At 53.4% G+C, this 24,604-nt stretch overlaps 1 protein-coding gene across 1 annotated transcript; it reads right to left on the bottom strand.

The window, feature by feature from the left end:
• Positions 1 to 867: 867 nt before the first annotated feature.
• SYAP1 (synapse associated protein 1) lies at positions 868 to 24,576 on the bottom strand. The gene is made up of 9 exons (XM_004612214.2): positions 24,244 to 24,576; positions 20,595 to 20,713; positions 18,763 to 18,829; positions 17,126 to 17,199; positions 12,717 to 12,856; positions 8,524 to 8,669; positions 7,715 to 7,773; positions 6,835 to 6,982; positions 868 to 2,964 (listed from the first exon to the last, which is right to left on the bottom strand). The coding sequence occupies exons 1-9, from the start codon at positions 24,419 to 24,421 to the stop codon at positions 2,837 to 2,839; spliced, it is 1,059 nt and encodes a 352-aa protein (XP_004612271.2). The 5' UTR covers positions 24,422 to 24,576; the 3' UTR covers positions 868 to 2,836.
• Positions 24,577 to 24,604: the final 28 nt, after the last annotated feature.

Genomic DNA, 24,604 nt, shown 5'->3' with positions numbered 1-24,604 from the left:
TGATGATGTGTGAGAGATAAATAACTGTACATGTAATTTCATTTTTTTTTTTGCTTTTTGGGTCACACCTGGTGATGGTCAGGGTTTACTCCTGTCTCTGCACTCAGGAATTACTCCTGGCAGTGCTCGGGGGGCCATATGGGATGCTGGGGATAGAACCCAGGTGAGCCGTGTGCAAGGCAAACACCCTACCCGCTGTGCTATCGCTCTGGGCCCATGTACATGTAACTTCTTGTTTATCCTTACTTAAAAACAGGGTGTGGGTGTGTGTGTGGGGGGAATTAGGACCAAAGAGATGGTACGGCATACCCGAGGGCAGAGCCAGGAGTAAGCTCTGACCACCACCAAACAAACAAACAAACAAACAAAACAAAATGAAGGGGAAAGTCTATGGCCAGAAAGAGCAACCATATAGAGCAAGCGCAATTATGTTAGAATCATTAGAGAAGTCCTGATTTGTTTTTACTTGCTTTTTATGGTGGCAGGGCTGGCCCACTCCTGGCTCTGAGCTCAGGGGTCATTCCTGGCAGGGGCAGGGGACCATCTGAAGTGATAGGCATCAAACTTTCAGAACTTGGTCCCATACTCAGTACCTTCTCAGCTGGGAGTTTCTTTTCCTTTCTCCTCTGATTTTTAATAAAGCTTTCTAGTTAAAAAACAAAACAAAACAAAACAAAAAACAGAACAGTTCAGGGGTGGAGTTAGTAGAGGGTTTAAGGCTGTAGCCTTGTAGGAGGCTGACCCCAGTTCAATCCCTGCCAAGCCAGGAGTAACCCCTGAGCACCAATAGATTTGGTCCCCAACTCCCCCCAAGTCCCCCCAAATAAGTAAAATGAAAACATAAAAGAATAACACTTGTTACCAGCATAGCTTACAAAATCAGACATTTTACTTCTTGATGGATCCATACAAATATAGCATAAGTCTTTTTTATGCTGTGTAGAAAATCTTATTTTACCCTTTTGATTTTCATGGGGCAGTGCACAGTTAAGAACATCCTGTAAAAACGACAGTTTTTCAACTTTCTCTGAACCTTTTGACTCTTCCATATTTATTCAACATTCACCATTACATTTTAGTGTAAGACTGAGAGCAAGCAGTCGTAACCTGGTCTGCTTACATCTAGGGTTTTCAGCTACTTATTGAACATAATTCCATCCCTCCCCTCCCTGCCCGTGCCCCCTCCCCCCCCACAAATTCTTATTCAAAACAGCAAAAAACTTCTACCTTCCATGGGATTATTTCAGTTGCCAGTTGGCATTTCTGGATTTGAATTCAGTAATCTGCAAGTGATGGCGCCACATGTGGAAATCTCTGTTGACGGGGTGCGTGGTTTCACAGAATACATGGCTAGAGCCCAGGCCCGAACGACCTACTCAAGTTTGCTTAAACACAAACCTCTGGTTCTTTTTAACTATACCTCTGTCAAAGGAGCATAGACTACTTTTTTTTTGCATTTTGGGTCACACCCGGCGATGCTCAGGGGTTACTCCTGGCTCTGCACTCAGGAATTACTCCTGGCGGTGCCTGGGGTACCATATGGGGTGCTGGGGATTGAACCCCGGTCGGCCGCGTGCAAGGCAAACGCCCTACCCGCCGTGCTATGGCTCCGGCCCCACCATAGACTACTTTTTATGGGGCCAAGAACAGAAAGAAGGGATCCTTGAAAACTGTAAAAGGTTTGAGAAGCAAATGTCTTAGGAATATTCAGACATTAAATCACTTTTTTTTGTGTGTGCTAGAGACAGAACCCAAAGCCTTATATTCTACCACTGGGCCAAAGCACTTTTAAAAAGAACCATATTCCATGGACTCAGGGCGACTGGAGTCCCAGAATACAAATAGGGTTGTGTCAATTAAGTTCCCTAAACTGTATCTCTTATACAGATGCATGATTTAAGACAGACGAAAGCTAAAACATTCTTATGTGCTGGCGATTTAAACACGTGGAAGACGACTGTGAGTGGGCTTCTAAGGCCATTATTGCTAAAAGGATAAAAGGCCTTGCTTTGTACAAAATCCTGCTGCAAAGGTTAGGAGTAACATTATCAAATGTTAGTTCAAAAACAAGAAAGAAGAGTCCCCAGAGGAAAAAAAAATCATTTGCACAGCAATTCTGTCAAATTGTGCTAGGTTTAAACCAAGATCAGAGTAATTAGTTTATCTCATCTATCAGCTGGAATTTTAGAAAACACCTAGCAGGAAAATAGTTCTGAAAAGTGCTTCCTCTTAAGTTCTTTGGTACAATTTGGTCAACTTGAGAACAATTCATTCAGTACTTTAAGGTATGTGCGTCCATAAAAAATGTACTCAGAACAATTAGAAATCTACAAGGGAAGAACAAATTCTATTTTTAACCTCACAGAAAAAGAATTCTAAAACTTTACTTGTGTTTCTGTGGCAAAGATATCCATTCCAGGGCCAGAGAGATAGTATACAGGGCACAGCGATGACCTCGCGCGCAGCTGGTCCAGGTTTGATTCCTGGCACTGTCTATGGTCCCCTGAGAACCGCCAGGAGTGATCCCTTAGCACAGAGCCAGGAGCGAGCCCTGAAAACAGCTGGATGTGGCCCAAACTTCTGACCCACCCCCCCAAAAAAAGATGCTTATTCCAACTATATGAGCACCTCTAACCAGATAAATTAAAGAAATATTATATAATGCATCCCTCTGATTAGAATAACTGTATTCATTATATATATATTTTTACATATAAGAGTCAGCTTTAGCTTGGAAAAAGAATAATTTGGAATTATACATGTGCCTTTTGATTTAATCAATGTCCAGGTGTCAGTTACAGAATGTTATGGATTATGCTTTTAACTCAGGAAAGAGTTAATTTTCCTCCTGGAGCATTTCCTCGATTTCCTTATCCCAGTTTTCATCTTTTTTTCCTGATTCTGCGACTACTTCGTATTCTTGAAGTTCCTGCTGCAGTTCCTTTTCCCAGTCTGCGGAGTCTTCTGAAAGAAACCAAAGATACAAAGATTATTCCTGACTTCCTGGCGCAGCTTTCCACAAGTCAAAGGGACAATGGAAGTCCCAGCCGCAGCCCCAGGATTTTTTTTTTTTTGCTTTTTGGGTCACACCCAGAGATCAGGGGTTACTCCTGGCTTTGCACTCAGGAATTACTTCTGGCGGTGCTCGGGGGACCATATGGGATGCTGGGAATCGAACCGGGTCGGCCGCATGCAAGGCAAACACTTTTTTTTTGTACTATCGCTCCAGTCTACTAGCCCCAGTAATTTTTTTTCTTTTTTTTTCTTTTTGGGTCACACCTGGTGGTGCATAGGGGTTACTCCTGGCTCTGCACTCAGGAATTACCCCTGGCGGTGCTCAGGGGACCATATGGGATGCTGGGAATCGAACCCGGGTTGGCCACGTGCAAGGCAAACGCCCTACCCGCTGTGCTATTGCTCCAGCCCCCCAGTCATTTTTATTGTGTCAGGGTTCATCACTATGTATGCTCAGAAAAGGTGAACAATATTTTTAATGTTTGATTTTGGGGCCACACTTGGCAGTGCTCAGAGGTTACTTCTGACTCTGTACTACGACATCACTCTTGGCAGTGTGTTGGGACCATATTGCTTGTCAGGGATTGAACCCATGTCAGCTGCAGGCAAGGCAAGCATCTTACCTGCCGGCCCCAAAAAGCTGAACAAACTCTAACTGCAACCCAAATGAAACAGGATTAGCAAAATAAACTCATTAAATATAGATGTACAGCTATCAAATATCACTAGTAAATCTGGTGTGCTGTATCACTGTCCTGGCTATGTGCTCTTTCTTATGCTAAACAGATTACTAGTAATTAGTAGTTGAAAATTAATGTCAAGCGATGATGACAGCAAACAACCTAATGTTTTTGTTGGGGACGGGGGCAGTCACACTCAGCCCTGCCCAGCGCTTACTCCTGGTTCTATGCTCAAAGGTGACTCCTGGTAAGGCTCGGGGAGCACATGTGGTGCCAGGGTGAGCCGCGTGCAAGGCCAGTGCGTTACCTACTCTCTCGATCCAACAGCTCAAGTTCCTCAAGCCTGGCTGGTTCTGCTTTGTCCTGGGGACACATCCGGTTGTGCTTAGGGCTCAGTCCTGGCTCGGATCTCAGGGACCACGCCTGGCAGGGTCAGGACACCATAGGGGGCATCGGGGATTGAACCCGGGTCAGCACCCCACCTGTTGTACTACTGACTTGGTCCCTCACACGTTTTGCTTTGCTTTGGGGCCACACCAAAGTGCTCAGAGAACTACATGATGCTGGGACTCGAAGCCTGCACTTTAGCGCCCAGCGACCTGCCTGGAACAAACTTTCTTTTCTTTTCCTGCCACACCCGGTGGTGCTCAGGGCCTACTCGGGGCTGTGCGTGTGCAGGGGGTCATGCCTGGCAGGGCTTGGGGAACCATATGGGCTGGCGACTGACCCTGGGTCCACTGCGTGCCACACCAGCTCCCTACCCTCCGGACTACCACTGCAGCCCCTCGAGGAACTCCTGACGGGACCAAGTACATTCGACAAGTGACCGTCTTCATCTCTTGGATAGTCCACGCACTGCGAAGCACCCCTGGGTGCAATGACCGGTGGGCAAAGGAGCCGAGAGTGGCGAAGGGACTTGCCAGAGGACCCCGTGGCTCGGCAGCAAGGCACGGACACTGGGGCGTCTGAGCAGCGGCCCGGCCCACAGCCGTCTTCCACGACTGACATTTCTTTATTTATTTTTTTGGCTTTTTTGGGTCACACCTGGCAATGCACAGGGGCCACTCCTGGCCCTGCACTCAGGAATTACCCCTGGCGGTGCTCAGGGGGCCATATGGGATGCTGGGAATCAAACCCGGGTCGGCCGCGTGCAAGGCAAACGCCCTACCCGCTGTGCTATGCTCCAGCCCCCATTTCTTTATTCTTGATGTGAATTCTTGACATGCATTGAATCACTGTGAGACAGACCCTTCCGAAGGTGCTCATGATTAGGTTCTGACAACCCACACGGTACCGCAGGGGCCACCTTCTGCTCAGCGTGCCCATGTGCAGACACACATGGTGGGGGGGGGTTATGGGTAGAAGCATCTGCTTTGGGGAGGGCCCAGCATGAAGAAGAGAACCGATTACTGAAAATATTCATTAACAGCATCCCTGCATCCCTCCCTCCCTCCCTCCCTCCCTCCCTCCCTCCCTCCCTCCCTCCCTCCCTCCCTCCCTCCCTCCCTCCCTCCCTCCCTCCCTTCTCCTTTTTCTTTGGATTTGGGGTCACACTTTATGATACACAGGGGCTACTCCTGGCTCTGAGCTCCGGGGGGCCACCTGATGCCCTGGACTTCCTGCGCTGATTCCTGTGCGCTCACACCTCCCAGCGTGCCATGGCCTCTTTGGAGCGCACCATTCTCATCTTCTCCAGCTAACCCCTCAATCTCGGAGCGAGAAAGGAACCCCACGGCAGCTGCTGAGCGTTCTGACTGGAGAAAGTTATGTCGAGCCACGTATCACTGTCACTGAGCCCCAAGGTCATACGATAGGGGACAGACACACAAAGTCAAATCGCCCTTGAGGAACTCTAGCTGGCAGGAGGGAGAGAGAGATGGGTCAAGACAGCTAATGTTCTTTTTTTCTTTTCAGGTCACACCTAGTGATGCACAGGTGTTACTCCTGGCTCTGCACTCAGGAATTACTCCTGGCGGTGCTCAGGGGACCATATGGGATGCTGGGAATCGAACCCGGGTCGGCTGCATGCAAGGCAAACACCCTACCCGCTGTGCTATCGCTCTAGCCCCAAGACAGCTAATGTTTGAAGTGTCCGGAACATAAGTAGGACAGGGGGAGCCAAGGAAGCAAGGCTCAGGGGAGTGGCCGAGCAGTGCCTGGGGAACCCGCTTTGGGGTCAGGGCGACAGTGCTGCCAGGGCCTCATGCCCGCCCCTCCCCCAATGACACATTTTCTCAAAAGTAAAATCAAAAGAATCCTGACCCAAGGTGTGGGGCCATTTCCCCAGGGGCCTCTGCTTCTACAGTCACTGCCAGTAGCCCTAACGGAAGCGGGCTAAGCCTGCTCGGGACCCCACCTCTTGAGGGGCGCAGGTGGGTGGCAGTCAGCCCAGTGACACACACACACACACACACACACCCATAAGCCCTAGCAGAATGACAGCTTCTATTGGCCCGAGCCTCGCGGCCGTCCTTGGGCTGGGGTGCCTCGGCCAAATCCCTTTGCCTCTTTGGCCCGTTTCTCCTCTCAGTCCTGTGCAGGCCTTAGGGACAGGGGTGCGGGGCCTGGTCGCCTCTGCTAACAGCCACCTTCTAGTGGGGGAACGGAGAAGGGACTGTGTGGTGAATGGCACGCAGCGCCCCACACAGGCAGTACACAGGCTCTGCCACTAGGAGGCGCTCTGTGGCGCTGCTCTGGAGACACCGGGGACTTATTTCTTGCTTGGGTGCTCAGGGGTCACTCCTGGATTAACATGGACTGGCTGTGTGCAGTTTAACCCCTGGAACATCTGGAACCCCAGGCAACAAATATTGTTTGAAAGAGGGGCGATATTCTCCCAAGCAGAACTCAAGCTCCCCGCCCCTCGGCTAAGCCGGCAGGTGGCAGAACATGCTAGCCCGAGGGTGTGTGTGGCTTGGGACAGGGGCACCAGAATTCCCCGGGCATGCCGCCGTCCTGGGGACGGCACCAGAGCCAGCTGGATGCACCTTAAACCTGGCATGATCATCCACCCCCAACATCTCTCCCTGGAAGCAAGTTGGATGCCAAAGTCCTAGTACGCTTTGGAAACGTGCAACAGAGTCAAGCGTTCGGCCAGCACGGTGAGCACTGGGCACGGGAAGTGTCTACTTGCTGATACCTTCGAGGGCCGCCGTCTCCCCCTCCTTCTTGTCCAGCACCAGCTGCTCCATCTCCTTCTTCAGGTCCTCCTGATCGAAGCTGCACGCGTCGAAGGCGTCGCTGACAAACTCGGCCACGCCAGGGCTGGTGGAGATCTCCTCTTCATCCTGCAAGGCAGCGCGGGACACTGACAGGCAGCCCAGCGGGCCGGGTGCCCACCCGCTAGGGCCCCGGCGTGTGATGGAAGCTGCCCGGGGCCCTTTGCAAGCTAACCCTTCGACCTAGGCGCGAGCAAGGCGCCCAAAGCCAGCTGCTGAGCGATCTGACTGGAGAAAGTCGTGCCGACCCGAGCATCACTGTCACGGAGCCCCAAGGTCGCACGGCAGGGGACAGACACACAGTTAAATCGCCCTTGAGGAACTTTAGCTGGCCCCTTCCCCGGGCATGGACCCCCACTGACCGCAGACCTCAGCCGCTCTAGGACTTATAACCAGATGAGAGAGCCCCACATGTACTGTGCTCGCTCACTTGGGATCACCCGAACATTCTGTCCAATGCCCCGATGGGCAGCTCGGCAATGGTCCCTAACTGTCCCAGTGCGGGACTGTCTTCCTGAGGATAGATACGACCCATATTCACAAGCAGTTTCTTTTTTTTTCCTTTTTTCTTTTCTTTTGCTTTTTGGGTCACATCCGGCAATGCACAGGGGTTTCTCCTGGAGGTGCTCAGGGGACCCTATGGGATGCTGGGAATCGAACCCGGTTTGGCTGTGTGCAAGGCAAACGCCCTCCCCGCTGTGCTATCGCTCTGGCCCCTCTTAAGCAGTTTCAAGGGGCATCTAACATCGAGTGACTTCATTCCCAGACCTTCACAACTACACTCCAGAAAAACCGTATTACCTCTTGTGTTTTAAGCTGAGATTTGATAACGACGGGCGGGGTTTTGGGCCGTACTGCCTCTGAGAAGCGAGAATAAAAGAGACAATAACTGCTGGGTTCAATTCTGATATACACAACTTATAAGAACAACTAAAATACCCGTAGTATGATACTCGCTAATTTTCATAAATGAGCTCTTACATTCTTCTTTCCATTTTTAAGTTATAAAAAATACATATAGCCAGGTCAAACCACGTGAACCTATCTTTAGGGGATTTTTTTTTCTTTAAGGCTTTGGGTCACACCTGGCGATGCTCAGGGGTTCATTCTGGCTCTACACTCAGGGATCACTCCTGGCGGGGTTCAGGGGACAATTTATACGGGTTGCTGGGGATTGAACCCGGGTTGATCCCCGGCACCCCATCTGGTCCCCTGAGCCAGGCCAGGAGTGATTTCTGAGTGCTGAGCTACAAGTAAGCCCTGAGCACTGTCGGGGGGGACCCAAAACTGAAATAAACAAAGAGAGAAAGAATGAGAGAGACAGACAGACAGACAGACAGAGAGCCTGAGCTACAAAGAAACAGGGTAGACGCAGTGAATGGGAGACAAGGATATAAAGTCACATGGTGGCGGGCACAGAAAAAGGGAAGATGATTGGAGATGCAGGGGGGAGGCAAGAGGGGAGAGGATGACAGGGAGAGGGCAGAGAGACAGGCGAGGGGAGCTAAAGGAAGACCTCTGAGCGCCATTCAGGACCGGGTTGTGCAGGGGCCATTTCCTCTGGGGAGAAAGGAACGTTCCACGCTCTGCCCGTGTCTTGCCGGCCGTACCTGTCAGTGGCGCCGTGTCCTGTCCGTCCTGGGCCTTCTCGTCCTTCTTGGCGGCTTGCTGCGCGGCCAGGGCCGTGAGCTGGGCCGACTGCTTGATCAGGGAGACTCGGTAAAAGTAGTTCCTCCAGAAGACTTCTTCCTTCACTCTGGGGGGGACAGATGGAACACGTGAGAACGGGGCTTATTTGCTGCGGGGAGACTGAAAGAGGCCAATATTAGGGGCACTTCAAACTCAAAGGAGATTCTCATGTGCTTTTTTTTTTTTGCTTATGCTTTTCGGGTCACACCCGGCGATGCACAGGGGTTACTCCTGGCTCTGGACTCAGGAATGACTCCTGGCGGTGCTCGGGGGGACCCTATAGGATGCTGAGGACAGAACCCAGGTGGGCTGTGTGCAAGGCAAATGCCCTCCCTGCTGGGCCATCGCTCCGGCCCTCATTCTCGCTGGCTTCTGAATCAGAAAGCTGAGGGAGAGGCTCAGAAGGAAGACTAGCTTCTCCATGGCGGCACAAGACAAGTTTTTGAGGGGGGCGGGGGGCGGAATCCCACCAGTGATTCGCGGCTTCCTGGTGAGTGAAGTGCTCGCAGGCAGTGAGGGGGCTGCCTTCACGAGCCATCGCGGAGGGCTTGTGGGCTGGGAGCTGTGTCCTGGGGGAGGGGATGGGGTTCCGAGACACGGAGAGTGAGCCATGATGGGGTGGGTGTCCGGGCAGGGGAGCAGGGTGGCGGACACGGCAGACAGGTCATGCGCGCCGAGATGGCCGAGCGTGTGAAACGAGGCTGGGGAGAGCCAGGCTTCTCATGATCAGAAGGGGAGCGGCAAACAGGGGACAAAAGGACGATACTAGAATGGTCTCCATGGGCAAATGGCACACGGACACGGGATTTTCAGTTTCTGGAGATGCAAGTGCGTGCATGAGCGGTCGGGGGCGGCCACACCGTGGGGGCAGGGAGCACAGCACACGCCCAGGCCTCGGGCTCCCGTGGGCCCAAACAGCCCGTACTGCACGGTGCAGGCAGGGCGAGGACAAGGAGAGTGGCCGCTGCCGTGGACAGGAGCAAGAAAGGGCACGGAGAATGACGGGATGCGCGAACGGTGGTAACGTGCACATCCGACTAACGATGACACTTCCACGAAACAGGCGAGATGTCCACAGACACAGAAAGAAACGGCCGACTGGCACTGAACGCTGGTGGGGACGTGGAGTACTTACAGTCCTGAAGTCCCTCCCGCCCGGGACACTATTAAACCACAAGCGGGTGCAGGCGCGAAGGGGGCTTTCGGGACAAGGAGCGCGGACAGGTGTCTGCCCCGGGACCCGGGAGCATTCCTGACTCAGTCCTTGTGCTGCAGAAGCTCCCGAACGCATCAGAACCGCCCCACGCCTTTCTATTTCGTGCCGGGGTGCCAGAGTTGAACCCAGGGCCTCACACGCGCAACGGGTGGAGTTCAAGTGCTCTGGCCCTGAGTCACATTCCCGCCCCGCCCCCCTTTCTTCCCGTGTGTGTCGGGGTTCGTGGGCAGGAAGGAGACCTGGCTAGCCCTCCGTGTCTGTGTCATGCTCCCCGGGACCAAGCAAGGCCCGGGCCGTGCCGTGGGATGTCCCCCTGTAGCTAGGCTCTTGTCATCCCTGGGAGCCTGAACAGAGGACGGGGCCTGCGCCCTCTCACCCACTGCGACGCCGAGCTCCGCTGGCCGGAAAGGTCAGCATCCCGGGGACCCCTGAACCAGGCATGTTCTCCTGTTTCACTCCGGCTCCAGAGTCTGAAGGGAAAGTGGCTGGTGCGCTCCCCGCGCTGGGCCAGCCGCCTGCCCACTACGTCTTGCTCTGCCATCAGAGGAGCGCTCAGAGCTCTGCCATCAGAGGAGCACTCGGGCCTCTGCGTGCCCCTCCCTGACCCCAGCTCGGCCTTTCATCTAGAAGGATCTGGGTAAGAGCTTCCAGGGGATAGAGATGACACCGTTGCCCCCTCCCTCCCCCAAATCATTTCTAACAGAATTACCCACAGGGGACTGGAATCGTGTGGCGCAGTGAGCAACAGGCCAGTGACACACTGGAGTTACTGTTTGCCAGATGGCAGTTCCCCGCAGCTTAAAACAGTATCCCACGGCTATCAGCCGAGAGAAGGGGGTGGAGAGGTCTCCAGCGCCACGACGCCACATGCCTGCCAGGACCAAGAACTCCAGCAGAGAAGCTCCCCTCGGGGGTCATGGGGATCCAGAATGTTTTGAAACTGATGGGGTCTTTGGGTGCACAGCACCCCCGGTACCCCAGAACCTGGCTCCTTTCCGCCCCAGAAAGAGGCCGCACAGGTACAGCCTCCAATTCTGAGCGGAAAGAGCTTTAAACAGATGCATCCGAACTACTCCGGAGCCAACAGCACTGTGAGCACAAAGGTGAAAGAGAGATCGGATGGTAAATTAATTTACACCCTGAGTTCAAGAGAGACTGCAGGGGCTGGAGTGATAGCATAGTGGGTAGGGCGTTTGCCTTGCACGCGGCCAACCCGGGTTCGATTCCCAGCATCCCATAGGGTCCCCTGAGCACCGCCAGGAGTAATTCCTGAGTGCAGAGCCAGGAATAACCCCCGTGCATCGCCGGGTGTGACCCCCCAAAACATAATTTAAAAAAATTTAAAAAAAGAGAGACTGCAGCCAGAAAGCAAAAAAAAAAATGGTTTTATGCTTGACATAGAGCAAAATGGCTTTCTTTGGAGAGGCCAGGGGAAGGGCTACAGCCACGGAAGAGTCAGGGACAATGGAGAGAAGTGGACGACCAGAAATGAAGCGGGGACACTCGACAGCGACTGTATCTCTCATAGGAAGAAGAGCCACGGCGGTAGGAAGCGAGAAGCCGAGTGAATGTTCCCGAATAGCCCCGTCTGCTCACAGCCAAATGGACACAGGGTCGCTTTGGCTCCCTGGGCAAACAGGCCCATTTAGGGGGTGGCAGCATGGAGCACCGGGCACGGGCGGCCCCCGGCGACTCTGAGGGCTGGGCACAGGCTGAGCGGAGACAGGGGAGGCTGCGGGTCCTAAAGGAACGGCAGGCGGGGCCGGTGACTGTCCAGCAAAGAGGGGGGGGGTTGCTGTGCACGTGGCTGACCTGGGTTCAATCCCCAGAACCACACGCGCTCTTGCGAACACACGAGGAGTGATTCCTGAGCACAGAGCTGGGAGTAAGCCCTGCGCATCCCCGGGTGTGGCCCCCAAATGCAATAAAAAAATCAGGAGCCTCCAGCTGCCCAAAGGGGCTCGGACACCTGAGCTGCGCCTGGGGACTAGGGACTGAGGTGCACTCGGGGACAGCTGGCATAGCCAGGCACTTCCTGCTCCTGGGCCCAGGGCCAGCAGTCTCCTGGGTGTGTGGGAACACACAGTTCTCTACCCTCCGCGACTGTGCAAGCCCAAACGCACGCAACGATTCCGAGAGTGAGAAGGTGCAGCCCCAGCCAATGGGCGGCTCAGTCCTCCAGCAGCATGACGCAGAACAAGGAACAGGCTCCCCACAAGGGCCCCGAGGTGGCGGGGCAGGAGACGGGGAGACCCGCTTGTGTACAAGCATGAGGCCCACAGGGCCTTGGGCCCATGGAGAAGGCGGGGCACGATGCCGTTTCCGCAAGAAGACGGGATCAAACAGCTCATCACCCCAAATTCCAGGGAAGTTCACTCTCATCTCTGGCGCCTGTGCGTGCATATGTGTGTGTATGTGTGCATGTATGTGAGCGTATAAGTGTATGTGTGCATGCATGTGTGTGTGAGTGTATAAGTGTGCATGTAAGTGTATAAGTGTGCGTATACGTGTTTGTGTGTGGGTATGTGTGAGTGTATAAGCGTGTATATGCGTGCGTGTAAGTGTATAAGTGCATATGCATGTGTGTGTGTGTGTGAGTATGTGTGAGGGTATAAGCGTGCATATGTGTGCGTGCAAGTGTATAAGTGTGCATATGCATGTGTGCGTGCGTGTGAGTATATGTGAGTGTGTAAGTGTGTGTATGCATGCATTTAAGTGTACAAGTGTGTGTGCACATGCGGGGTGTGTGTGTGCATTTATTTCTGCACAGGGAGACGTGGCAGTCCGAATCTTGCAGCCTGTTTTAATGCTCACGACTGCTCTGGCCCCTTCCAGGAGCGTCCCTGCTACAGTGCCCTGAGCATGGCCCCCAGGAGCCCCGCGATGGCCGCTGCTTACAGTTTGGGCACGAGCGCAAATCTCATCTTGCTCAGCAGCTCGTCCTCTTGCAGCATGATCAGGGCGACTGGGTACATTTGGTCGAAGTCAAAGGTAAACTGCACGCCAGCCGGAGGATCACGGAGAAAATTCCTCTTGTCCTTTGAGAAAAATATAGAACGCAATTAGTATAATATCAGCAGCATCAATGGGACACATACTGAAATGTTTTTCTTTTTTTTTGCAGGAGTGGGGGCGTTCCACACCCAACAGTGCTCAGGTCTTACTCCTGGCACTGTGCTCAGAGGTCACTCCTGGTGGACTCGGGGAGCACATGGGGTACCGGGAACTGAACCCAGGGTGGCCATGTGCAAAGCAAACGCCCTTCCTGGCGTACTACAGCTCTGGCCTCTGAAATCTTTTGCGGGGGGCAGGGGAGGGGCAGCAGCCAGAAGCAGCCATGCTCAGGGGCCACTCCTGGCTATGCAGGAACTCCTGGAGGCGCTGGGGGAGGGGGGCTATGCGCCTGGGACGGAGCAGGGGTTGGCTGAATGGTGGCAGCACCTTAGACCCGGTGGCAATTCTCTGGCCCGACTCTGGTTGCGGGGCATGCCAGGCTGTCACGTGAGCAGGGACAGGGGCTGAGCCGCCAAAGCTGGCGTCCAAACCGAACGAGCTTCAAGACTGAACCTTTCAGCTTGTGATGAGCAGGGGTTGATTCCCGAGGGCCAGCACAGTGGCCACAGTGAACGGTGAATAGGGGCGCCGGCCATCGGGAGCCCGGAAGGGAACAAACCGTCACAAGGCCGGCCGTGGCGATGGAGGGGAGTGGAGCCCGGGGCCACCTTACGGTCTGTTTTCTAGACCTGTCACTGTGACTATTTGAAAAGAAAAGACAAGACATGGGCTGGAGAGAGAATTCAACAAACTGGAGTGCCAGCCTGCCTTCAAAGCCTGGCAAGTCCAGGGTCCCCCAAGCACAGCCAGGAGCAACCCCGAAACAGCGAGCTGGGAGTAGCGCCCCTCCACCTCATGCCACAGGGTGTGGCTTCCAGACGAAACCAAAAGAAATTCATAAAAGTGGGTTAAACTATGAGATATCACCTCACACCACAGAGAATGGCACACATCCAAAAGAACAAAAGCAACGACTGTTGGAGGGGATGTGGGGAGAAAGGGACCCTTCTACACTGCTGGTGGGAATGCCGACTGGTTCAGCCCTTCTGGAAAACCATATGGACGATTCTCAAAAAATTAGAAATTGAGCTTCCATTTGACCCAGCAATACCACTACTGGGAATATATCCCAGAGAAGCAAAAAAGTATAGTCGAAATGACATCTGCACTTACATGTTCATCGCAGCACTGTTTACAATAGCCAGAACCTGGAAAAAACCCGAGTGCCCGAGAACAGATGACTGGTTAAAGAAACTTTGATACATCTATACAATGGAATACTATGCAGCTGTTAGAAAAGATGAAGTCATGAATTTTGTGAAATGAGTGAAATTTAAGTGAAATGAGTCAGAAAGAGAGAGACAGACATAGAAAGATGGCACTCATCTGTGGAATATAAAATAGCAGAGTAGGAGACTAACACTCAAGAATAGTAGAAATAAGTACCAGGAGGTTGGCTCCATGGCTTGGAAGCTGGCCTCACATGCTGGGGGAAAAGGCAGTTCAGATAGAGAAGGGAACATCAAGTAAACTGTGGTTGGAAGACCTGCTCGGGAGGGGAGATGCGTGCTGAAAATAGACTACAGATTGAACATGATTGCCACTCAATACCCCTATTACAAACCACAACACCCAAAAGGAGAGAACAAAAGGGAATGCGCTGCCACAGAGGCGGGGTGGGGGTGGGATTGGGGGGTGGGAGGGATACTGGGTTCACTGGTGGTGGAGAATGGACACTGGTGGAGGGATGGGTGCTCGAACACTGTATGAGGGAAACACAAGTACAAAAATGTGTAAATCTGTTACTGTACCCTCATGGTGATTCACTAATTAAAAAAAAAGGAAAAAAAGTGGATTAAAACCAAAGCTTGAAAACCACCTAAACAGTTGTCTCCAGGGGCCAGAGAGATAGCGCATGTGCTGGACCCTGGTTTAAATCCCCAGGACTGCATATGGTCCCCTAAGCAGAGCCAGGAATAGCCTCTGGGCACTGCCATGTGTGGCCTCCAAAAAACAAACAAACAAAAAAAAAACCTCCCCAAAACTCCACTGTATCACTGTCATCCGTTGTTCATTGTTTTGCTCAAGCGGGCACCAGTAACGTCTCCATTGTGAGACTTGTTACTGTTTTTGGCATACCCAATACGCCATGGGTAGCTTGCCAGGCTCTGCCGTGCGGGCAAGATACTCTTGGTAGCTTGCTGGGCTCTCTGAGAGGGACGGAGGAATCGAACCCGGGTCGGCCGCGTGCAAGGCAAATACCCTACCTGCTGTGGTATCGCTCCAGCCCAAAAACTCCAGGGGAAAATATTCTGTTCTCTGAGCTCAGCCAGAGGCTGAGTGCTGAGGTCAGTGATCAACACCAGCGTCCAGCTGCTGAAGGCAAGCCCAGTGGAGACGCAGGTAAGAAGGAAGTGACACTTTAAAGTGTCTGTCCACAGTGGCACAGGACGCACCTGCCTCCCAGAGCGCAGCGAGGCTCCAGGGAGACCCGACGTGAGAAAGTATGTCACGAGACCACTGGGCGCTGCACCATTACCCAATGTTCTTGATCCACCCTGAAGTCCTGAGAGCACCCTTGGTCCCTTTGTCCAGCACATGGACACGGGGAAGGCTGAGAGCATTCACAGACCAATCCCTTCAGTATGAACAGGACGGCTGTGGCATGTTTCAAACGATGATCTTACACGAGATAGGCCCTTTAGGGCTGAAAAAAATGTCTATCTTGGGGTCAGAGCTATAGTCCAGCGGGTAGGGCGTTTGCTTTGCATGCGGCCAACCCAAATTAGATCTCTGGCATCCATATGGTCCTCTGAGCACCGGCAGGAGTCTTTCCTGAGTGCAGAGTCAGGAATAACCCCTGAACATCGCCAGTGTGACCCAGAAAAGAACACACACCATCCCAGTCCCTCACAAAGTCATTTGGTAATAGGCGATGCTTCCCACTTTGCAAGAAAAAAAATCCAGGGCTGGGAGTATGGCTCGGTGACGGAGCGCCTGCCATCCGCAGGCTGGCCGAGCCCTCAGCACTGTCCCATACCGAGGAGGGTGATTCTGGGAGCCCTGTGCCACAAGCGTGTTATCTCGGGATTGCAGCCACAGAGGTGAGCACTCTTGTGAAAACAGATCAGTGCAGCTTGGCATGCATGAGGTCTGGGTTCGATCCCCGGGACTGCACGGGTCCCTGAGCGGCAGTGGGATCCCCAGCACCTCTCGCTGAGGTGCCCCAAAGTGCATGCGGAAAAGAAAGAAGGTGTCTAGGCCGTGAACGTTCCGAAAGGCTCAGAGGATTTTACAAAACTGTGTTTTAAATGCTGCAAAGAGGGGGCTGGAGCAATAGCACAGTGGGTAGGGCGTTTGTCTTGCATGCAGCTGACCCGGGTTCGATTCCCAGCATCCCATATGGTCCCCTGAGCACCGGCAGGAGTGATTCCTGAGTGCAGAGCCAGGAGTAACCCCTGTGCATCGCCAGGTGTGACCCAAAATGCAAAAAAAAGCCCCCCAACAATACTATGCAGCTGTTAGAAAAGATGAAATTTGCATATATGTGGATCAACATGGAGAGCATAATTCTAAGTGAAATGACTCAGAGAGAGAGGGACAGGCATAGAAGGACTGCATTCATTTGTGGAATATGAAGTAACAGAACGGGAGACTAACACCCAAGGACAGTAGCGATGAGGGCCAGGAGGTGTGCTCCACGGCTTGGAAGCCGGTCTCACATGCTGGGGGAAAAGGCAGCTGGGATAGAGAAGAAACCACTAAGTGAATGATGCTTGGAGGGCCCACTCGGGATGGGAGATGCGTGCTGAAAGTAGACTATAGACTGAACATGATGGCCACTTACTACCTGTATTGCAAACCATAATACTCTAAAAGGACAGAGAGAGTGAAAGGGAATGTGCCTGCCACAGAGGTGGGGGTGGGGGGCGGAGAGGCATTGGGGGGACAGCAGGAGGGATACTGGGGTCATCGGTGGTGGAGAATGGGCTCTGGTGTAGGGATGGGTACTCGATCATTGTATGACTGAAATGTAAGCATGAAAGTTTATAAGTCTGTAACTGTATACATACATACATACACACATATCTATGTAAATAAATAAAATAAAATAAAATGCCCCAAACCATTCCGGGCTGCGGAGGTGGCCCAGGGTGCGAGTGCCATTCCTGGAGTTGGCCTCAGAGCCCAAAGCACACCAAGCACGCTCTGGCCCTCGAAGGGACCTGCCGGGGTTACCGCACGGTACTCACCGCCGATAAAGCCAGGATCTGCTGCTGAATGGTTTCCTCGTCGTGGCTGTCGACCCACGGGGGCAGAGCGACTTCTACACATGGTCAGTGGCGGAGAGGAAGGAGAGGAGGACGGGTTACACAAGGGTGACAACCGAGTCTGCGCGTGGAAGGAAAACGTTTCCACACACTCATCTTCAACGTGCCAACAAGTTCTAGAGACACACTCACCGCACCTTAGTCTCCGAGCCCAGGTACGCATCGGACCACCGAAATCACTTGAATTACACGGTGGCCAGCACCTGGACCCTTGGGCCAAATCAGTCCTGCCCGTGACGGACAGGCAGCGCCCCCACCTCCTGGATGGGCAAGGCGCTGCCATCCCTGCGCGCCCCCCCCCCTGCTGGGCGCCGTGCTGCCCCTCACTGCCCTCTCTTTCTCCGGGCCAGGGGCTCTGCGTTTGCTGGCTGGTTGCTTTCGCCATTTCCTGGCTGAATTTTCTCGCTGGCCCTGTGCGTGCCCACACCCCCTCCTCTCACCCAAACGTCTCAGATCTGAAGGCCAAATCTTTCACCGTCCCGCAATCACAGTCCGTGCCTGCAGCGGCCTCCCGGCCAGCACCAGTATTTCTGCGGCCCACACATCACTAGGGCTGCAGTCCCAAGCGGCTTTGCCCCAAAGGGCTGCTCCGAATTCTTCAGTTTCTAGTCACAGAAATGCCTGATGCACTTGGCTGGCAGCTCTTTTTGAATGTATGGCCTTGCTCACTGGGCTGCAGCGATAGCACAGTGGGTAGGGCGTTTGCCTTGCACGTGGCTGACCTGAGTTCAATTTCTCCACCCCTCTCGGAGAGCCCGGCAAGCTACCCATGGCGTATTCGATATGCCAAAAAACAGTAACAACGAGTCTCACAATGGAGACGTTACTGGTGCCCGCTTGAGCAAATCAATGAGCAATGGGATGACAGTGACAGTGACAGTGGCCTTACTCAAGTACAAGTATTTCACACTTGCTCCCAATTCAAAGACTTAAGGCCCGCTTAGGGCATGTGCACCAGCAAAATGTATAAGCAATCCCGGAAGAGCAAACGTTTAAAGGACCAAAAAGAGAAGGGTGGGCCAGAGCGACAGTACAGCCCGTAGGGCGCTGGCCTTGGGCGCGGTCAACTGAGTTCCATCCCCAGCACCTCACCTGGACCCCTGAGCCCAGCAGGGGCGACCCCTGAGTACAACTGGGTGAAGGCCACACCCTTCACCCCACAAAAAGAGGAGAGGCAGGGTGGGAGCTAGTTCAGAGGGCTTAGTAGAGGCTTCGGGTCCCTTCTTGGTTTTCATTCAGGGGGAGCGGTGAGGAGGCAGAGAGAGCAGAGGGGGAGGGGCAGGGAACTCAGTAAAGGGAAGGAAGAGAAATACCCAGTTCTGGGAAGTGGGCCGAGTCCAGAATGGAGCAAGGCTGCTCGTGCGTCTCTGGGGTTCGCACACGCCTTCCTCTCTCCCGTTCGGAGTTAAGCTCCCCAGAGGGGCCACTGGCACTGCACGCAAACCCCTGCCACAGGGCACTGCCTCTGAAGGTTTGGGAGTTTGTCTCTCCCCCCGCAAGCACGGCTCCTGGCGTGTACGGCTGCACACGGTCCGCCGGGCAGCAACCCCGAGCCGTACCTGACTTCTTGGTATGCTGTTCTTCCAGGAATTTTTTCTGTTCCTTCTGGAAATCACCTAGGATGGTCTGTTCAAAAACATACGAAAGCCAGATTGACTTGAAAAGCTCGTTATTAGGTAAGTGTGACATGAGAGACATTCAAGACTTATGAAAGGTGACTGAAACATTTTTCCTTCCTTCCTGTTTTGTTTTGTTTCTGGGCCACTCCTGGCAGTGCTCGAGGGTGCACTCCTGGTGCGGCTTGGGGAACCATCTGGGATGACGGGAATGGAACCTGGGTCGGCTGCAGACAGGCAGGGTGGAGGGCACAGGCCCGGCATGCAGGCAGATTCAAGCAAATCTCGGAGTTCAATTGCTCCTTCGCCATAAGTGGACCTTAGGTTGGCCTTGAGACCACTCACTACCTTTGGACTCGCCAAGGGTAGACCCAGACTTGACCCCCAAAGCGCAGTCCCCAAGGGTGTGGCCCAACCCTGCTCCCCAATAATGCCAACAGAAATGAAGTTCCCTTTGCCCATATCCTACCACCTGAGACAACCGAACAAATTCACTCCCGAGGGTTTTATTATTTTATTTTTATCTTGGGGCCACACCTGGTGGTGCTCAGGGAAACTCCTAGCAGTGCCAAGGCTGGTACCCCCAACGGGGCCTCCAGGATGCAAAGCTTGCACCACAGACCACTGATTTACCTCCCTGGCCCCCCAATTTCGTTTTGTGGTTTTGGGGGCCACACTCGATGATGCTCAGGGGTTACTCCGAGCTCCGCACTCAGGAATCACTCCTGGCGGTGCTTGGGGGACCATGTGCGATGCTGGGGATCGAACCTGGGTTGGCCACATGAAAGGCAAGCTTTGTACTTGCTGTACTATCACTCTCTATTCCCACCCCCCACCCCACCATGCCCATCCCTTCCTTCAGTTTTACAGAAGCTGCTCCAAAGGGCTTGGGAGTGTGAAAACTTAGCCGCGTGATGCCAGGGCATCACTATCTTCTGAAATGGTCCTAGTTTTAGTTTTCTGTGTTGGGGCTACACCTAGCAGTGTTCAGGGCTCCCTCCTGGCTCTGAGCTCAGGGATCACTCCTGAAGGGGCTCAGGGACCATATGGGGTACCTGGGATTGAGCTACGATAGGGTGAGTATGCAAGGCAAGTGCCCTACTCAATGTACTAGCTCTCCAGAACCCAGAAATGGCTATAGATTCACAAGAGGGAAGCTTTAGTTGTGCCCCAAATTACTGGTGAATTTTAGAACATCACTGTCATCCCGTTGCTCATCGATTTGTTCGAGTGGGCACCAGTAACGTCTCTCATTGAGAGACTTATTGTTACTGTTTTTGGCATATCCAGTGGATATTTTAAAATATATTAAAATAAAAACCTGTTATTTAAATAAAGTCAACCTATACAAGGTTTTTTTTTTAACACAAAGAGACAAAAAAAATCAAGATTCTCAACAACTATTATTTTCATCAGAATAATCTATTGGACTGGAGCGATAGCACAGCGGGTAGGGCATTTGCCTTGCACGCAGCCGACCTGGGTTCGATTCCTCCGTCACTCTCGGAGAGCCCAGCAAGCTACCCAGAGTATCCCATCCACACGGCAGAGCCTGGCAAGCTACCCGTGGCGTATTCGATATGCGAAAAACAGTAACAAGTCTCACAATGGAGACGTTACAGGTGCCTGCTCCAGCAAATCGATGAACAATGGGACGACAGTGCTACAGTGCTACAGATTCTCTATTCGCGTTAACAAAGTTCCTAAGAGGGAATGATCGGCTGCTAATGAGTTTCATAACATGAGTCTGTTTCCAAGAGACCCCAAATATGCACCTTGTCAATGATGCCATCTATCCTTCCTTCTTCCACCGATTTCTTAATGGTCTGTGCTGTCTCGGTAACAGAGTCCGTGATCTTCTTTGTTGCGGCAGAAGCGAAGTTAAATAGATAGCCTGTGGAGAAGACAGTCTCGGCTCCATTTGCACATTTATGATTTTTTAAATTGTATTTATGATTTTTCCCCCTGAAAGAGCTCTGAGAAAAAATCTTTTTTTTTTTTTTTTTGCGCTTTTTGGGTCATACCTGGCGATAGTCAGGGGTTAGGGTTACTCCTGGCTCTGCACTCAGGAATTACTCCTGGAGGTGCTCGGGGGACCATAGGGGATGCTGGGAATTGAACCCAGGTCAGCCGTGTGCAAGGCAAATGCCCTATAAGCTGTACTATCGCTCCAGCCCCTCTGAGAACAATCTTATACCATGGGTTGGTTAGGAGTGGAGTGAGAATGAGCAGCTCCTTGGGCTGTTCCAGAGTGACTATGTTTGGAATCACAATCATCTAGTTTTTGGGGATGTGTGGTATGGGGGTTGGGCTACATCTGGTGGCACTCAGGGGCCCATATGTGGCGCTCAGGATTGAACCGAGCTGACGCATCTGCAAGGTAAGCACACAAACCCCTATACTATCTGGTGGTCCCAGTTCTTTTCTTTTTCTAAAAAAATTGCATTCTGAGGGGAGGGTTGCCACTGCAAAAATGTCACGTTAGCGTAATCATCTGAATTTTCTGGTTTTAGTGATTCCTAACGTGAAGGACACAGAATACAGGCTCACTAGAGAAAATACAGTTCTTACCCTCGGGGGATGCCCTCCGAAACAAACGGACAACTCCAACAAAACAAGGGAGCAAGAAGATTCCTTAGGAGGAGGTACCCGGGGGCACAGCGGGTAGGGCGTTTGCCTTGCATGTGGCTGACCCGGGTTCGATTCCCAGCATCCCATATGGTTCCCTGAGCACTGCCAGGAGTAATTCCTGAGTGCAGAGCCATGAGTAACGCCTGTGCAATAGTGGGTGTGACCCAAAAAGCAAAAAAAAATAAAAAAGATCAACTGATCCCATGTAAAGACTATTTTAATGAAGTGGTTAAAAAAGAATGAAGATAAGAGTTATCAGAAAGCAACAAGTCCAATGTCCACAGCTCCGGGCCTCTGTGATCCTGAGGAAGGGCAGGGCAGACTGCTAAGGCTGTACATGCCTAGTTCCCCTTCACATTCAGTCTCAGTCTCCTGACTGTCCTGGGAAGAATGGCGCTTTGTGGATTTGGTTTTGGGGGCCCACACCCAGCACAGGGGCTACTCCTGGCTCTGCATTCAGAAATCCCTCCTGGCAGGACTCGGGGGAGCATATAGGGAGCAGGGGACCGAACCCGGGTTGGCCACATGCAAGGCAAGAACCCTGCCCACTACATTATCTCCCCAGTCTGAATAATAATTTTTTTAGGGGGATGTGGAAGCTGGAGTGAGGGGTTGACCCTCTTTCGAGCCAAGTATGTGCTTTCGCCCTTGGAGAAAGCCCCAGGGCCCACGAACTGGCTCAGTATTACCAGTTCAGGACAAAGATGCTAAAATTCAGAGAGGAAATACTGTCCAATCGGCTAGGGGCAGACTCTGCTGAATGCCCAGCCAAGATCCGGTCCCCTTCCTCCCTGTCAGAGCCACTCCAAGTTCTGTGGCTGCATCTCTGCAAACCTGGGGGGGGTTCTCTTGTAAACCCCCAACTCACACTTTCATAGCAGTTGTTTGAGTCTCCGGGACCTCTCCTAGGAGGGAAATGGCTTCATAATGAAGTAGCCTGAGGGCACTGTTTGTCAACCTTTCCCCAGCAGTAACCCCTTCAGGCCCAGTTTACCTTCCGTGGCCCCCCCATATCCTCCTGGATTGTCCTCAAATCTTAGTGTGCTCCCCACCCAACTTTTGTGATTTTCATCTGTGGCTCCGGGTCCCACAGGGCCCCTTGTTGAGAAACGCTGGCTCAAGGATGCCAAGGGAAGCTACCAGCCTTCCCACGGCCAGCGATGCCGTGCGAAACTCCAAAGTACATTGCCACATCAAAAACGCATGAAAGGGGCTGGAGCGATAGCACAGCGGGTGGGGTGTTTGCCTTGCACGCGGCAGACCTGGGTTCGATTCCCAGCATCCCATATGGTCCCCTGAGTACCACCAGGAGTAATTCCTGAGTGCAGAGCCAGGAGTAACCCCTGTGTATCATCAGGTGTGACCCAAAAAGACAAAAAAAACCTGCATGAAAAAGAGGTACTACCAAATGCAGATATGAAGTTTCAAGGGGACAATTGAGCTCTCATGATTTCAAGAAGCCACTCTTCACACTCCTTCAAAGAGGTTAGGGGACAATGTTTCTCTGACCCATAAAACAATCCCAGCCTTCCCTACACCCTGACTGCCTAGAGCAGCTGTCTCAGCTCGCCACGGCCCCGGCAGGCAAAGCCACCTCCTCACCGCCCTCCGCAGCGGGCCAGCTCCATTTCTTCCCAGGAAATAGTTGTTCCTTCCTTCCCTTGCACTCATCGGTGCAGTCATTGCTTGGGGGCCAGTCCCAGCTGCGCTCAGGGCTTACTCCTGACTCAGTGCTCAGGATCACTCTTGGTGTTGCCCGGAGACCATGGGCGGTGGGGATCAGAGGGAGCGCGCTGTGTCCAACAGAAGCGCGCCAAACTTCTGCACGCCTTCCGCACCGCACTGCGTTTACTACTCTCAGACCGTTTGGGGGGCTGGGGTGGGCTTACACACTGACTGACCAGAGTTAAATCTGTTTTCCAGTTCTGCCACATCAGTGGAAACTTTCTGAATGCCAGAACCTCTCTACGTGGAAATGGTGTTTTTGCCCTTGGCTACCCCTCCCCTAAGTACCTTTCAGGGGCTTCTGAAGACGCTCCCTATCTTTGCTGTCTACGGCTGGGCGGTTCCTTCACCTGCAGGTCAGTTTGCTTTGGGGCCGCCTGGCCAGGACACTGACTGTCTCAGCCGGCGGGGTCTCAGGGGAAGCAGGCGGTGTGGAGGCTGCTCAGACCGTCCCTCTGGTCCCCAACTGAGCGCAGCAAGACCCGGTTGGCAAGCAGAGCTGGGGTCTCACTCTGCCCCCACAGGGATGAGCGGGAGCCGCGCCCTCTGGCCTTGTTCTCTCAACTCCTTTCAGACGCTGGCCAGTCCATCAACCCTGCAAGTTTCCCACCAGTGACAGTGACAGCGACTCCCCCCCCCCCGCCCCGATGTGGGGGAAAAGGCCCCAGAGTTAGTGGTAAAGTGACAGGCGCCAGCTGTGACTCTTTCTCAATTCGCTTCGGTCATTTCTGGCCCCTCCAAGCCCCCCTTCTTGTCGAAGGCCGTGGGCGTGAACACAGGCGAGTTAACCAAACAAAAAGGTTCCTTGTCAAGCCTCAGGAAGGCGGGTCGCGCAGGGCCAATGGTGACGCAGTTGGGGAACTTCAGGTGCAGGGGACCGGGCGCCAGAAGCAGCTGCGGCGGGGCCCAGATCCCCACCGATCACTCCCATCCAGAAGAGCCCGAAACACCCCTGCCGTCCCCCTTCCCGGCACTCCCCCTACCCGCCCAGGAGGGTGCGCGGCAAGGGGCGTCGGGAGCAGAAATCAGGGAGCTCCCCGATTCGCTCGGGCGGCGGGGGCGACTCACTTCCAAGGCCTTTGGCCTGGTGAAGGATGTCCTGGTCCATCTCCGGCTGCGGGGGCCCGTCGGCCGCCGTCTCAGTCCCGTCCAGGGAGCGCGGCTCCGGCGGGACATCGCCCTCCGGAGGCCCGGCCCCCTCGGACGGCGGGTTCAAGCCCAGCCAGCTGCCCAGACCCCGGAACATCCCGCCCGTCCGCGACGCCGCGGCCACCGGCAGGTCCCCCCCCAGCGGCGGGGTCGCGCCTCCGGACGCTAGCGCGCCGCGCGCCCCAGGAGGAAGGTCGGAAGCGCGACCCCTTCCCGCCACCTCCCCCAGCGATCGGCCCAGCCCAGGGTCCAAGTGCGCCGTCGCGGGGCCTGCGTAACT

This window comes from Sorex araneus, chromosome X (genome assembly GCF_027595985.1).
Source record: "Sorex araneus isolate mSorAra2 chromosome X, mSorAra2.pri, whole genome shotgun sequence".
Taxonomy (NCBI): Eukaryota; Metazoa; Chordata; class Mammalia; order Eulipotyphla; family Soricidae; genus Sorex; species Sorex araneus.
Note: the sequence above shows the minus strand (reverse complement) of the source record. Positions and strands in the feature narration are given on the sequence as shown.

Coding starts and splice junctions, on each gene's coding strand:
- SYAP1 (XM_004612214.2), bottom strand. CDS start 24,421: ATGTTCCGGGGTCTGGGCAGCTGGCTGGGCTTGAACCCGCCGTCCGAG. Junction 17,200..18,762: donor ACAGCATACCAAGAAGTCAG/GTACGGCTCGGG, acceptor GACCATGTGTAG/AAGTCGCTCTGCCCCCGTGG. Junction 2,965..6,834: donor GGAGACGGCGGCCCTCGAAG/GTATCAGCAAGT, acceptor GGTTTCTTTCAG/AAGACTCCGCAGACTGGGAA.